We start from the raw sequence: 17,112 nt of genomic DNA on the forward strand, positions 1-17,112 counted from the left end.
AAATTCATAAAAGAAAGGTGGAAAGGTTAAACAATGAAAACAATACTTCTGAAAACCATAGGGATCTTGAGCTTTTTGGTTGAGGGAAAAGGGTAGAGGGAGACTTTCACGTTTTACTCCACACACTTTTATACTGCTTCATCGGCTGCAAAAATGTTCTCTTAAATTTATGAAAATTAAACAAATAGAAAACAAAAGTTGTGTAAGGTTATATATCTAATTGCTGATAGAGATGGCATTTGAACTCGTATCTGTTTTCACTAAGTCAACATTAAACTTTTCATTAAGTACAGACTATACGTGATACTGTGATTTATAAGAAATATATATTTGGTTTTTGTCCACTGTTCCTGGCACATAGCTACTAAAACCTTTGTAATTTCCCCTATGAGAACCATAAGGGCATCCTTTGTTATATTTGTGTTCCCAGTTCCTGAAATAGCTCCAGAGTAATAAAGGTGAAATGGCTGGCCTTTTGTTGTTCATCACAAGCCTCTTTCAACCATACCTGAGTCTATGTTAATTCAGTAACTTTGGGAGAGCCCCAAAGGATGAGTTGGTTGCCAGAGGAAGCAACTGTGATTAGAGGGTTAGAACTTTCAGACCCACCCCCTGACCTCCCAGAGGGGAGTGCTGTTAGAGGTTGAATCAGTCACCAATGGCCAATGACTTAATCAAGTGTGCCTACATATTGAAGCCTCTGCCGAAACCCCAAAGAACAAACAGAGCTCAGAGAGTGTCTGAGCTGGTGAACACAGGCAGCTGCTGGGAGAGCGGGACGCCCACAGAGAGCATGGAAGCTCCAGGCCCCTCCCCACATACCATGCCCTATGCATCGCTTCCATCTCCTGTTCCTAAATTATATCCTTTTATAATGAACCAGTAATCTAGTAAGTAAAATGTTTTCCTGAGTTCTGTGAGCCACTCAAATTACTCAAACTTGAGAAGGTCATGGGAACCTCCAATGCAGAGCCAACCTGTCAGAATCACAACCTGGACTTGAGATTGGCATCTAAAGGGGGGTGCGGTGGGCGAAGCTCTTAACCTGTGAGAGCTGGTACTATCTCCAAGCAGACAATGTAACAATTCAGGTAAATTATTATACACAGATCTGCCCAAGTAAAAGACAGCACTTTAAACAGGTAAGAAAAAATGAAAAATAGTGGATTTTGAGAAACAAATAATTAGTATTTATCTCAGTAGAAATTTCAGAGACATGATCCCTGCCTAAGCAAAGGAATTCAGTCAAAACTCCACTCCTGTCCAAAGAAGCTATCCCTCCCCGCTAGTGGCAATGGAAATACTACACTTGACAGTAAACTGATAAACCCAGCTGCAAGCAGGAGCGTGTATCTGAATAAGGGGTGAATCTCTGACACCCTTCTTATGTCCTAGATGAATGTCACGTGGCCCACAAAGTACTAGGACAGGATCTTGGAAATCAAAACAAACAGAATGAGCTGTCCATTCACACAGAGACTTTATGTCTCAATTCAATAAGGTCTTTCCCCTGCAGTGGTAAGTAGGTTTCAAATCCAAGTCATTTCTGATATAATCTCAAGTCTAGAGGAAAGGTCAAAATGAAATGTTACCAGGATTACTTTTTAAGAAAGACTCCGGATTACAAAGGCTAAAGATTAATCCTTTGGTAGTCTGTAGAAACTTGTATTTGATTTTTAAAATTTATTTTAAACATAGTTGATGACATTTTCAACTAAAAACAAGTCAAATCCTGAAGTCCTCAATGCTTATAAAACTTACAAAAAGTGGAATTAGGCGTTTAAAGGAAAATCAAGTTGATTAAAAAAATCTAAATCTAAAAAAAAAAAAAAGCAAATTTCACACTCAAATGTACATACTTCTTAACTTATAAAGCAGTAAACGAAGAAAGCACATATTCATGTAATTTATATGTACGTAATAATTTTACTAATTGACCAGTAAAATTAAATTCACTAAAGAATATTTTGTATACCTTGTCCTAAGCAAGCACCGCAACAACAAACGTGATTGGAAGCTCCGGATTTTACGCAGCATACCTATTGGGTTGTTGGAAAAGTCATGACGTATTTTGTCTATGTTTTTCAAAGGTAATTTATTTATACATAGAACAAACATCAATCAATGATATATTGCCCATTTTGTTCAATAACCTTTTGCCATCTTTCAGTGAGCTTCATAATTCTTTGTTCATAGAAGGGCCTTTATTTATTTGTGAAAAACTGAACAAGGTGCTGATTTACAGCCTCATCTGAATTGAACGTTATACCACCGCAAGGAGTTTTGAAGAGAGAGAAACAAGTGAAAATCTGACGGCGCAAGGTCAGGCGAGAATGGTGGGTGTGGCCACACATCCCATCCAAGCTCCAGTAATTTTTGACGGGTGATCAAACTTGTGTGTGGTCTCGCGTTGTAGCGATGGAACACAACTCCTTTACTATTAACAAGCAATGGATGTTTCTGGATGATGGATTCATTCAAACTGTCCAATTGCTGACAGTACACATTCAAATTGATTGTTTGGTTTGTTGGTAGGAGCTTGAAAAACATATCACCTTTAAAATCCCACCACACTGAGAGCATAACCTTCCTCTGATGAATGTCTATTTTTGATGTCTTTTGAGGCAAATCATCAAGTCGGGACCAAGACCGTTAGCACACCACATTGTTGTAAAAAATCCACTTCTCATCACCAGTTATCAGTCGCTTCAAAAAAGGATTGTTTTCCTCTCATTTAATGAGCATACTGCAGATGTTTATAAGCGCCGTCAAATGAACTTCTTTGAGTTCACGTGGAACCCAAATATCGAGCTTGCTTATGTATCCCGGCTTCTTCCGGTGGTCGTGAACACTTGAATGATGGATGTTCAATGTTTCTGCAATCTTTTGTGTCATGTAACGTGGGTTTGTCTCAACCAATGCCTTTATTTTGTCGTCATCAACCTCAGTGGGCCTCCCTGACTGAGGAGCGTTGTTGAGATCAAAATCACCAGCACAGAGTTCCGTGAACCATTGTTGGCACTGACGTTCCTGTAGAGCATTGTCACCATAAACTTTATGCAACTTTTCACAAGCTTGATGCGCATTCTTCCCTTTATGGAAGTAAAACAGTAAAATATGGCAAAAACGCAGTTTTGTCATCCATCTTCAACTTGTTGTAAAATCTCTAAAACTCAACCAAATTGCTCAATTTTTTTTAGAACGAAGCTAGAACTGTCAGCTGTCAAATGACATAGCAATCACATAGATGTGCATCACTCTAGTACATCCAAAAATGAAGCAGTGCCATCTGTCGCAAACATGTGTCATGACTTTTCCAACAACCCAGTAAGTTAAGAATATAAAAAGCAAAGCCACCACCACTTCTGGAACATAAATCATACTATTAACGTAGAGCTACAACAGTTTTTTATGGGTGAATGCTCCTACACATGATAAATTATATTAATTTCATGAAGCAAAATACTGGTCCTTCCTCCACATAGTAAATTTCTTAATGATGACACTTAAAAGAATTCTATTCTCTGAATTTAAATACTTCTGAATACACCACAAACTATCCAGGAACAGTGATGCACAAGAAGCCAAGGAGCTGCTTAGCCAAGTTTTTTCTTAAAATTTAATAATAAACTGTAGAAAAAGGAGGCAATTAGAAAATGTGATTTAGCTATCATTAATCTACATCAAAGGGTTATAATGATGTACATTGTGTGCCTTTCAAATCATCCTGTATTATAGGTTTCACAACAGAAGTCAAAAAATCCCTTTGACAAACTAGTCCCTTATTAAAAATCAAAGGAAAATACTTTGCTACCATCTGTGCAACATTAACGCCTTCACTAAAGAATGATTATTTTGTAAGTTAAGAACTATTCAGTTCTATCTGAAAAAAACCAACAGCAACACAGCTATTCAAACGCTCATCTTCATCTATTATTAAAAAAATCATAGCATATATGGAACACTATATAATTCACCACAGAAAAACCAGACTCTCTCCTGAAACCAGAAAACAAGGAACTGTGATCTTATGAAAGCATAATCAAAGCACTTTTTTAATGTCACCAACACCAACATGTGTTTCACAGAACTTGACCACCACCTGCGAGGTATGATTTAACATCATGGGGGACAAGAGAAAATAAAAACTTTTAAATGTAACTCCATTAGTAAAAAGCAGATTATGTTATAAAGAATAAGGCAAAATTATCCAGACATGGCTGTCAGAAAAATTTATGACAATCTCTTCTCTTTAAAGTACACTGAACCAAGAAAAATCTGTTCAAGTATTTAGAAACTCAATTTAGAAAGTATTACTATAAATCAGGCTTCTTTATCTCCAGTATATACCTTATACTATGTCCACGACTTTACAAGTTCTTCCTAATTGCCCACCTTAATTACAGTAATTATATATTTTATAGTAAATGCAAGTAACAGGTTCATTTGAAAGATAAATTGTGCACTACAGATTTTTAAAAAATAGAGAAAATGTGGGAGATGTCCAACCACTGGACTTAATTCATCATCTTCAACACCTGACTATTTAACTGTATGATTCTGGAGTTAGACTTTAGGAATCACATAATCTTATATCCTTATTTCATAATGAGATCATTTTCCAATTTCCTCCTTCTAAAGAGGATCAGCCGTTATTTGTCCCAGCCATCAGTTCCCTCCACCTACTCACCTCACTCACATTATACCACGTTAGCTTTAGAAGTATCTGTTAGATAAACTACCATAAAAATACTGCATAAAATAATTAAATAGATAAACTACAAAGAAATACAGGGAAATACTCTAAAAAAATTCAAATGTTCTTCAAGGCTAGTTTGTTTTAGTGGACATCGGGAGGAAAAGGTGATGACAATGAAACTTATTATAAGTAAAACAAGTTCCACACCATGGAAATTACAGATCTTGATAGAAATTTATATTGCAGAATTTGTATTTCAGATAGAATTTATATTTATCATCTTCTATAAAAGCAGCAAAGAAGGATGTTGCTATTATACAATGAATGTTGAAACCAACCTAAGAATTTCTTTATTTTAATTGTTTTAATTAAGTTTAATCTCTGGGATATGAATTAAGTCTTAGCACTGACCGTTTTTCTCCAACTCAATTCAATAAACATAATGAAAATCTTACGTCTAAAAAAGCCATGTGCTAAATGAAAAAACAAAAGGCAAGAAACTTACACTATGGCTGCCCAGCTTAACCAAGGTCCTCAATTTCCTCATCTGCAGAATAAAGGGATTAACAAGACCTTGAGCTCCTAAAATTCTGACTATATGTTATCCAAGCTGTGAAATTTCAATTCATCTTAAAACAAGCAATGTTAAAGCCAGAACTACTAAAGTCTGATAAGGACTAACGTAATTATTACTCATTATAATAAGAAAAACAAACACAAAATGGCCTTCAGAAAATTAATCACCATAATTCCGCAAACTCCAGCTCTACTCTTACCGTATTTGCCGGCGTATAAGACGACTGGGCGTATAAGACGACCCCCTAACATTTCCACTGAAAATACAGAGTTTGTTATATGGTCGGCTGTGTGCGATTTTGCGAGTGTGGTAAAATCACATAACAGCAAAATCGCATAACAGCCGAGCATACACCCAGCAGCGCTGCTGATGCCTGAACGGTATGTGGAATGAAGTGGGCGGGCATCGGGAGGCCACTATGGCACGGGGCAAGCACTATGGGCAGTCTATCTGAAGTGTACCTGGCGTATAAGACGACCCCCCACTTGGAGGCATATTTTTCAGGGCCAAAAAATCGTCTTATACGCCGGCAAATACGGTAGATAAAAAAAGACAGCATTCTAAAAGGCCTTAGGTCCCATACAAAAACTTGTTCTAAATGCAATAATTTCCCTAAATATCTTTTTTAATGATGAAATAGTAAGGCATTTCAACAGTCATATATTTCACAAAATATGAAAACCATGCTGATGATTCAAATACATCACTAACCACAGTAAAATTTCCTGAGAAGTCATCTATCTTATTCTTTGCATCCCATCATACCTACCTGGTATCCCGGTCTACCACAGTTGACAGTGCAGCAAGGGTTACTCTGTTCCCCTTTTATCACCATTAAAAATTTCACATTGCTTGTTATGGGTTAAACTGCTTCCCTCCTAAAATTCATATATTGAAGTCCGGCAACCAGTATCTCTGGATATGACCTTATTTGGAAATAGCATCATTACAGTGTAATTCGTAAAAATGAGGACAGGACTCCAATGCAATATGCCTGGTATCTTGATAAAAAGGGGAACTCTGACACAAATATGCCTACAGTAAGAACACCATGTGAACATGAAGACCCCGTCTACAAGCCAAGGAGAGAGGCCTGGAACACAACCTTCCCTCACAGACTCTGAAGGAACCAACCTTACCAACACCTTGATTTAGGACTTGTAGCCTCCAGAACCATGAGACAATAAATTTCTGTTATTTGAGCCACTCAGTTTGTGGTATGTACTGTTACAGGAGCCCTAGCAAGCTAATATATTACTACACAGCAACTGGAGAAGAATCAAATCAAAACATGACAGACACAAATCTCAGAGGACCACCCCAAATTTCAGTGCATGGCCAATATTCCCAATAGACCACACACCTTGAAGATTCTGACGAAAGCCACTTTCACACAGATATGAACATTTTTCATCTTATACATTTAATTCGAGGCTCCTAATCCCCCCTCCACCCCCAACACTGCCAAAGATGCATGGACTCTTAAGAACTCCTGCTTTAGCCAATGGTATCCGTGGGAGGAGCCAGATCGTGCACTCATTTTTTGAATTAGAAAATAAACACTATCAGCAATGTCTGAATAACAATGAAAATAATAGATGAACTAATCACAAAATTTTTCCTCATTGTGTTCTAAAGAGATTTACCACACAATATTACATTTTTCAAAAAGGTGAGTACTTTTTAAAATGTGTATTGCGTAACTGCATCTGAAAGTAAAATTTTATCACTACAGTACATTTTATCATAAAAGAATGGAGTCTAATATTATAATCAAATAACTAGATGAAGACAACTTTTCATAGGTAACTGTGATTTAAAATTTTTTTCTTAAAAATATGCACCTGGTCAATAAGACTAAGCTTTTACCCTGTTTCTTTATTTTGTCCAATCACTTCACCTTTAATAGCTGACAGTGACACATGGTTTTGGAAAACTAAGATCAAAAGGTTTAAAAGCAGAAATCCAACCATTTTATATGAGTATTATCAATCACCACGGCATCCTGCCAGTCAAGAAAAGGTTCTCCTATAAAGAAATACAGGTTAAAACGACGTGATCTGGTCAATAAAAAGACAATTCCAGTAACTAATTATGAAGATTCAAAACACTTTCTTTCCACAGCTAATTAGTTCTCAGCAGAAAGCACAACAGGAAGATACATAGTTAATACACAGAGTCTAAGAACAATTTGAAAAACATTAACCCCATTTAAATAGAAAAAAATGAATATTAGATTTTTGCTCTTTCAAAATGTGTTCATCTAATTAATTCAGCCTAGAAAAGTGATTCATGGAAGAAGGTTGTAGTCTATCTTATAAAACTACTTTAAGTGAGATTAAGGACAAAATCACTAATGTTGAGGACAAAATCACTATTCCATGTATATTATACAGAAATTAATTATCACAACTTCAAAAGCAGGCAGTAAAGGTGGTGAATAAGTCCCTGGACTGACAGTCAGAAGAGACGGGCTGTATTTCTCCTGCTTTTGGTACTAACTACATGTGTTAATTCAGGCAAGGTCATTTCACCTCTTTGGACCTTGGTTTCTCATCTACAAAAAAAGGGAGTCACACTTAATTATCTCAAGGGAATTTGTCACTCACAGTGATTCTAAACACTATAAATCTTAAAATCTGAAATACGCTCTTCAGAATTCTTGCTAGATCTTTTACATACTTTATGTGATCAATATGAATTCATCAGTTATTTAACTAAGAGAGACAGTGATATTTCTCACCTGAAAGCTCATTCTCATGTAGCAAATTTCGAAGGTTACTACAGAGCTGGATCATGTTGTCTAGTTGTCTATTTATCTTCACATCTTGTATCCAGGCTGGGGTATAACACACTGGACATTCAGTTCCTACGCAGTCACTCACACAGTTACTTCAAAAGAATTAAAATATACATATAATTATCAACGCATTCAGTAAAATCTGAATTCCATAAAATAAACAAACATAATTTGAACAGAAATGTAATAAATGAAGAAAAGCTTGTTCTACTAAGTAATTGGCAATTATAAAATATTTGTTAAAATTGTTTTTGAAAGTGTGTGATACACATGCACACAAAATCCAAGTCTAAAGTTGCTTAGGTAATTTACATCGAAGGGACTTTACTTAGACATGAATCTGTATAATTTTTCTCTGAAAATAAATAATATAGCTTCTAAAAGGCAAAAGTGCAGAGGGAGACATAAACAAACATATTAGTACCTACTGCATAGCAGCCATGCACCTCTACCTTTCCTATTCTAACCCTTAACGCTACGCTTCATGGAAATACTTAAATTACCACAGCGAGACTGGGAAAGATATTTTTTGTTTTGTGTTTGAACAAGAGTCTACGGCTTTAAAGCAATTTTGCGAAAAGATATTTAGCTCTTTCAGGAACTTTTATAACCTGTAAATTCAATTAAATTACCTTGGGTTATCTGTCCAGGATTTATAGTCTCATAGAAGAGTTTTCCTAACTTTGGGGGTTACAAAAGCCTTTACAAATCTGATAAAATCTTGTAAAAAAATGGAGGTTCAGAATCTCCCCTGAGGCCTATCTATGAATTCCGATCTAGAAACCTATAAGCCCACTCCTTCCTTGTCTCACCCGATGGACTCGAGCAGGACTGGGGAATGTAACAGTCATAAAAGCCACATCTGCCGGAACACTACGTTCATTTCCATGTGACCCACTCATTTGTAGCCACACAGGGTTCTGATTATATGAGCTCCCTTCAGAAAGGACCTGTGGCATTTCTAATCTTTGTATCTCAGGTCCTAGCATGATCCCTGAATCTAAGTAACTCAGTGAATGTGGTAAACTGAATCCATAAACCACACTGGAGCTGGAAGAGACCTTCTAGATCACCACATCCAATACACGTAAATTTTCTTTAGCAAAGAAAGGAACTTCTTCGAGTTTGTTTGCTTGTAGCTAGGAACCCCAACATATAAAATAGGCAAACTGATTCCTTAGGGGATTTAAATCAATTGTTGTGCAATACTTAACTATTTGAGGAACACTAGTGAAATATAGTCAAAATCCACTCATTAAAAACCACTATCTCATTTTCAGGCAAAGAAATTGAAATCCAGGTAGTTAAGACACTTAACCAGCACCACACTAGTATCCACATCAGGCTATTTTATATATTCTATGTCTGTCTTACAAGTATAACTGTTCTCAAATTATTTTGTATACATTAATCCAGAATTCTGGGGAAATGTCATTTCTCAATAAATCTGCATAACTCAGTAAGCCAATATTTCCCAAATATATAATGCATGATGTCATAAAATCATGCTGGGTAAAAAGATCCATTCAAACTACAAGATTTAATCAGTGAAATTTAATGTAATGAAGTACAAAAAGCTCACTGACACAGTTTTAGATTCCACACTGTAACAAATTCAGAAAACTATCACTTGCCAAGTAGTGATGTAGTATCAAAAGAGAATATCCATCATTACCTAAAATACTCCTTTCTCCAACTAAAGATACATATGTAAGACCAGGTTTTCTTCACATACATCAATCAAAACAATAGATCACAACACACTGAATACATAAGCAGATATGATCATCTAGTATTCAGCAAGACAATAAAGAGATTTGCAATAATGTAAAACAGTACCATTCCTATTTTTTCTTCGGTTTGTAAAATAGTTATTTATCCTTAAAAAATGTTTTTGTGTTAGTATGTAACAGGTTTATTGTTGTTCTTAAGTGAATTAGCATTTTTAAAATGTCTTTTATATGGCAAATACACACACTCACACATGCGCACACTCACACATGCGCACACATGCTTTACGTATAATTTCATGGAGTTTGTTATGCTCCAGCAGCTTTGTCACTAATCTAGTAGACACAGTAGGTGCATCAGCTGAAACAAATTAAGTCCGCTTGCTACAGAGTGGCAACAGGGAATGGGTACCATTTCATAAGGAGATTACGGGAGGCCTTTTGGAGGTGTCATTTAAGATGAAATATAACTGATGAAAAGTGAGCCTCAAAAAATCCAGCAGCAATACATTCCAGATGAAAGGAATAACAGGTGCAAAAGTTTTGATGCAAGAGTGAGTTTGGGAAGTTTCGTGTACTAAAAGGAGAAGGTGGTTGGAACCGTGTGAGCCAGAGGGAAGTGCAGTCCGAGGGGCAGGCTGAAACGAGGCCCTGTACGGGGTCTTGTAGACGCTGGGGCAGAGTCTGGGTTTCATTCTAACTGTACAGGAAGTCACTGAAGGATTTTAAGGAGGGTAGTAATATGGATGTCATTTACATTTTTAAAAGATCACTGACAAGGAGGTGACCGGTTAGCTCAGTTGGTTAGAGCGCGGTGCTGATAACACCAAGGTTGCCGGTTCCATCCCCGCATGGGCCACTGAGCTGCACCCTCCCTAAAAAAGAGTCAACTATGCCATTGTAGCATGAAAGCAATGTGTAACCAATGATCATAGCTGTTCACCAATAAAAAAAAAAATTTTATAAAAAATTAAAAAAAATCATTGACAAGAATGTAGAAAATGAGGAAGGGACCAGTTATGAACTTATTTCAATAATCTAAGGAGAGATAATATGATGGTAGCTTGGACCAAAATATAACAATAGAAAATACAGAGAAAAGTGGAAAAAGTCAAGATTCAGGGCACATTTTGAGGTGGGACTGACAGAAGTTAATGATGTGGGAAAAGGAAGAAAAAGGGAGATGAGGTATGACTTGTGGTTTCTGCTGAGCAAATGCAGTTCGTGGTACCACTTATTGCTGTGAAGGTCAAGGAGGCGGGAACAGGCTGAAGGGGATGATACGCAACAGATCTGCCCTGAACGTCTGAAATCCCTTTTCATCACTCGAATGCAGATATCAGGTAGGCAACAGGTATGATTTCCTACCTCATCCTCCTGCCAAGGAGGCCCCATGTAACAGATATATGTTTCTAGAAAACAAAATCAGGACCCCAAACATAGCTGCCTCCCATATCCCCAGCCCACTGAAGTCATAGTCAATTATTTTCACGTGCTTACATTTCATATTGCAGTTTGCTCATGCCAAATACTTTCACAGTCACAATTTGAAATAATTAAAAGATTGATTCATAGGAGGCTGTATTAACCCTGTCTCACAGACAATTAAACTAAGATATTCAGTCCTTAAATTGACTTCTCCTGAATAACAAATAGGATGAAATAAAAATCTAATATACTGGGCCGGCCGAGTGGCGCGATGGTTAAGAGCTGGCTTGGGATGCCAGAGGGCCCCAGGTCAGATCCCACATATGAGGGCCAGTGACACTGCCCTCTACAGCTAAGATGCTGAACAACAGCTCAACCTGGAGCTGGGCTGCTGTGAGTCGCCGGCGACAGCGTAGGCTGCAGCCCCTGTGGCAGTGGGTTGCCATAAGCTACCATGTGTAGCCAGCAGCCAGCGTGAGCGGCCAGCAGCCACAGTGAGCGGCCGTCCAGAAGCCAGCGACTGATCTGCCTTGCCCGGGAAGAGTGTAATGATGGTGCCAGCTTGGGCCAGTGAAGCAATGTCCTCCACAACTAGACTGAAGAACAAAACGACAGCAACTTGTCTGTTCCCCTTCCCCCAATTCCCCAGTACTGTTCCAATCCCCCCAATTCCCCAATAAAAATCTAAAAAAAAAAAAATCTAATATACTAACCTATAAGCCAGGGCGTTCCCATAACATTGGTATAATTTCACAATCACTTTCATGGCTTGAATTGTGTTTCCTGAACAGATGTTGAAGTCTTAACCCCTCGTATTGGTGAATGGGATCTTATTTGAAAATAGGGTCTTTGCAGATAATCAAGTTAAGATGAGATCATCAGGGTGAGTCCTAATCCCATGTAACTGGTATTCTTATAAAAAGGGGAAACTTGGACAGAGAGACAAACATGCCTGCAAGGGAGAAAGCCACGTGAACATGAAGGCTAAGACCAGAGTGATGCAGCTACAAGCCAAGGAATGCCAACGATTGCCAGAAGCCAGACACTCCACCAGAAGGCAGGACAGAAGTGTGGCATCGATTCTCCCTCACAGCCCTAAGGAGGAGCCCGCCCTGCCAGGACCTCCGCTCGGACTTCGGCCTCCAGAACTGAGAGACGATAAATTTCTATTGTACTAAGCCACCCAGCTTTGGGTGCTTTGTTATGGCAAGAAACTAATACAATAACTCTAAGAACTAGACTTTCATGATTTAAATTCAAAACTAAATGAAAGAAAAAAAGAGACATTTGAATTATATAATAAATGTTAATTTTTCCCCCAAGCTTAGCAAAGCTACTATTAAGCTTTTTAACTTTGGACAAGTCATCCTCTGAACTTTTTCTTATTAGTAAAATAAGACAGTTATTAAGGGTCAAAATGAGATACTGTATAGTAAGTTACTCTGCAATCTATTCAAGTTATACAAACATAAGGGAGTAATATGATTACATGACTGTTACTAGTAAAAAACAGTTACTACACAGGAGTAGTGTCTGCATATATATATATATATTTATGTATTTTTTTTCAAGCCATAGCTACTTACCTACAGAAGATGTGTTCGCATCCTCCTAAACACACAGGCTCCCTCAGAATATGAGTGCTGTTGAAGAAAGGAAAACAATCAAGACTTGGTTACTGATAAACATTTTTTACCCAACATGTCATAAGCCCAAACCCAACACTACCATATTTCTCTTTCTCAAAGCAGAAGATATTAAGGATGTATTCATCCTGGTTAAATATTGTATCATATAACTGCTCAATTCAAATAGCAGCTACCGAACTCAGTACAAATTGTAACACTTTGTATAACATATACTGGGAAGTCACAGAACGGAATAGCTTTGTTCAAGCATCTCTAAACCTTTTACAACAGGCAAAATCAACCACTGGCTGCTGCTTTCAACTACTAAGATGCATCTTCACTTAATGATCCAAAGCACAGATCACCAATCTCAAAATGAGACCCATAAGTAGAATGACCATATAATGAACCGTCCAAATGAGAGCATTTCTGAGAGTGAAGAGGAACGATAACTGGATAGGACGCTGGGGCAGCAGATTTAATCCGGGACTGTCCAGGAAAATCAGGACATCTGGTCACCTTGCCTGTAAGAACTCCAGGTTCCCACTAGAAAACACTGGTTCCTGGCCATTGTTAGGTAGCCATCTACGTTTCACAGATGCCTTGTCAAAAAGACAGCCATGCTTTCAGTTCACAGGAAGCCAAATGTTTTGTTCTTAGGCAAGTGCAAATAGGAATCACCAGGCTGGCAATCTGCAGACGGAATCAGATTCATAGCATCGGGGGAAGAGAGACAGAAACACAATTATGCCTAATGTTGTCCATCCAAATACCTGGTATATTTGATAATCCTAAGGTAATGGCGCTTACTAATAAACAAACACTAAGTCATATTCAGGGGGCATGATGTAGCAAGAGCAAATGGAAGTAAAGTTTTTAAAGGGTAAACACATTTTTGTGCTTGGTTTATTACACTAATCCTATAACCTTTAGGTATTTACACTATTATTATCCAATTACCTCTGCACACATACCACGTATCAATAAAGTTTTCCACATTTCTTGAAAGATCAAAAGTATCACACTTCACATTTTGCTGTGAACTTAAAGTGAAATTGAGCTTTCAGAAAGTGTTAAACACAGAGTATGCACCCACATGTTATTCTAAAGATACCGAAAATGGTGCTCACTGACATTATAAAACGCATTACTTTTTAAAAACTCACAATACCTGATTTCTCTATCATACTATGTAGAACACAGTGATAAAGTTATGACTTGTGATGTGCCAGCCACTTTTGTGACTCTGGCCATTAAGATTATCTCTGTTAAGATGTTCTTGCTGTTTCTATAATTTTTGCTCATTATTTGACCTCCCAAACCTAATCTCTTCCCTCCCAATCAAGTGTGTAGAATTCTACTTCATTATGAACTGCCTGTGAGATTTCAAAAGTGGTGTTAATCTCACCTCCTCCTATCATTAATATCCTCTTTCTTTCCATTACCCTGACCAAACCTCCACCTTCAAGTCTTTCTCGAGGTGACAGGACGTCCTTCAGTCCCTTAGCTCCCTGGACCCCCTATCCAGCCTATGCCACCCGGTTAACCACTTCAGGGCCATCTTTACCGCCACCTACTGCCACTGACCCCTAGACACTCGTGATGCAAATCTATAATGCTAGATAAGCCCACAGTCATGCCTTCCACTCCTGCTCTCAGGCTTTGAATAACCACTGTAAAAAGAAAGATAAAAAAAATGTCTCCATAAATTTATTTGGTAGCTTTTTCACTTTGTACCTCTATCAAAGTGATGGAGCAGGTGTTCTGTGAATAAACAAACAAATGAATAGATAGCTATTCAAAACAATCTCCATGCTCCTAAATCCCCATTAACCTTACAGGAGCCAAATGGTCTGAGCTTTCCACCACAGACTCATTCCTGCCTCTTCAGCCATAATTTTACACCCCCACCCCCACTCTAGGCAGAGAAAAAGATCTTCGGTCCTTTTCCTTCTTGAAATGTGCTGCTGTTTGTCGCTAGACCCCCATATCTTCTCTGTCTCCTAATGTATTCTATTCTCATCATTACAGTCGCCTTCTTCCGTCTGCATCTAAACATGCAGATAATCTCTCTCTGGACCCGAGAAAATACTCTTTAGATCCTGCCTCCCACTCTATCTCCTGCCCAGCGCTCCCCTTCCTTGCACATGGAAGACCTGGCATAAGTGCTCTATTTCAGCTACATCCACCTTCTTACCTAGCTGGTGTGGACGGAAAAGGGGCCACGTGTTATAAAAAGGAGGGGACAAGCTCAGGAGACTGAAAATAACCACTGAGGATGGTGTGAACGTAAAAACTCCTAACTAAGGTGGGCCATGGCGGAAGGCACATCTCATCTCCAGCTTCCTCATTAAATTAATCTGTGCCTTTTCAGTGGGCCTGTTCTTTGTCTTTTTGTACCTAAAATAACATCTTTAATCCTTTTTCCAGACCAGAGCTGGAAACTGCAAAATTCCTCATTATCATGCTTATCTCCTGATTACCATCTCTATGTGCTGTAAAGGGCGAATTGTTAGCTATCCTGCACCCACCTGTGTGGGAGGAGCACCTGTCTCTCCAATGTGCTTTTATCCAATCCCAAAGGTCCCCCCCATCCCCCCTATCCCCCCCTTTGCTTTCTCCCACCCACTTAATCTACAACCAATGGATTTCATGTAAACTTCCTCCTTTGATTTTCTGTATAAAATAAACTGCAAACCGCCATTTTGCAGAGCATTTTCTCAATCCGTTGAGATTTTGCTTCCCGGCAATTGTCGACAGTTTGGCTCAAATAAACTCTTGTAAATTTTCTTTTAGGCTGGATATTTTTCATCAACACTGGTTTACCTAGCTCCCACTGCTGAAACTGCCCTCCAGGGCATTTTTGGTCCTCATTCACCCTGACCACTCTATAAAACAACACTGGCATCACCTTCTTTCCTGAAACCTTTCCTTCCATTGAGTTTTGTTTTTCTTATTTATCTGCCTATTTCAGCATTTCCTAAGCTGCTTCTCTTCCTGTCAATGTAAGCCTGCGCCCCACAACGCAGTCCACAGCATTCTGGCTTCCTCTGACAAAGCTCGACTCAGTGCCTTAGTTCTTCCATCTGTAAACTTAAATTTCCTTCCTAAAATGACCCTGAGTCCTTTATCTATACAGTTTGTATCTTGCACCCTAGCAATAAGATGTTATAGTGTAATTAGCAATAAATCTAACATCTATGAATAACTGATCAGATGCACTAATTCTTCTAATTACTAAACTAGAATATATATATTTTTGTTGCTATTAATAGATAAGGAAAGACACTGGAAGAGTGAATGAAAAGTATGGGCACGTGTGTATTGGGGGAAGGAGCAGGGATGGGAGTGTTAGAGCCAAAGAGAGGAGAGGGTGGTGCCAATTTCAAAAGAATGCTAATGAAGAGCTTGAGGGAGACCAAAGCTTTGCCATCCCAAAATATGCCTCTAGGGATATTGATTTTAAGCTGGTTATTAAGAAACAAAAGACCCAGAAAGAACCTTTGACTCTCTCCCTTACCTGCCTAAAGGGATTCAGATTAAAAAAAAAAAAAAAAAAAAAACCCAAAAACCAAAACAAAACAAAAAAGCCTGCTGAAAGGAAGAGAAATCACATTAGTATAGTAATATAAACTAAACGTGGCAGGCAGGGAGGAATCTAGCAAAGTCTGTTTGTTGAACTTCCTTCTTGTTGTCCCATTTTTTTCTGGGTGGCCCACAGGAGTCTATTTAACACGTTTGCTCTTTCTCATCCACCTGTGAATTGTCTACTTCCCCTTTGAAATCCCAGGCCCCTGTCCCCTCTCCTTTGTCCAAAAAGGCACATAAACCTAATGCGCCTTTTTTAGGGTCTCATGGCTTATGGCATCCTGCCCATCCATCTGTAATAAATTCTGGACACACGCTGATGTTAATCTGTCTCATGTCAATCTGATTATTAGCCACGCTAGAATTTAGAAGGCGGGAGGAAAATTATTTTGTATGCTCCTCAGAAGCTCAAAGGGGAGATACACTCTACACTGAGGGTGGCACTGATCTGTGTCAAAGCCAGGCTCTGACAATGTCTAGAGCTTAGCTGACAATATGTAAGAACTTTATTACAACCAGGCAATATCTATCAAAATTGCAAATGCATCCAACTTTAACTCAGCTATTCCACTGCCAGGAACTTATCCTTGAGATACACTTGGATGCTTGCAAAACTGCAAATTCAAAACATCAAGGTACCTACACAAGATGTCAAAGCTTCC

The 17,112-nt window shown here is 38.3% G+C and overlaps 1 protein-coding gene across 1 annotated transcript in view; it reads right to left on the reverse strand.

The window, feature by feature from the left end:
• The window catches only part of BARD1 (BRCA1 associated RING domain 1), a 100,336-nt gene that overhangs the window by 72,740 nt on the left and 10,484 nt on the right, over positions 1–17,112 (reverse strand). The window contains 2 exon segments of the mRNA XM_019632932.1: positions 8,020–8,168; positions 12,821–12,877. Coding sequence (XP_019488477.1) covers positions 8,020–8,168; positions 12,821–12,877 — 206 coding nt within the window.

This window comes from Hipposideros armiger, unplaced genomic scaffold (assembly GCF_001890085.2).
Source record: "Hipposideros armiger isolate ML-2016 unplaced genomic scaffold, ASM189008v1 scaffold_1198, whole genome shotgun sequence".
In the NCBI taxonomy this organism is placed as follows: domain Eukaryota; kingdom Metazoa; phylum Chordata; class Mammalia; order Chiroptera; family Hipposideridae; genus Hipposideros; species Hipposideros armiger.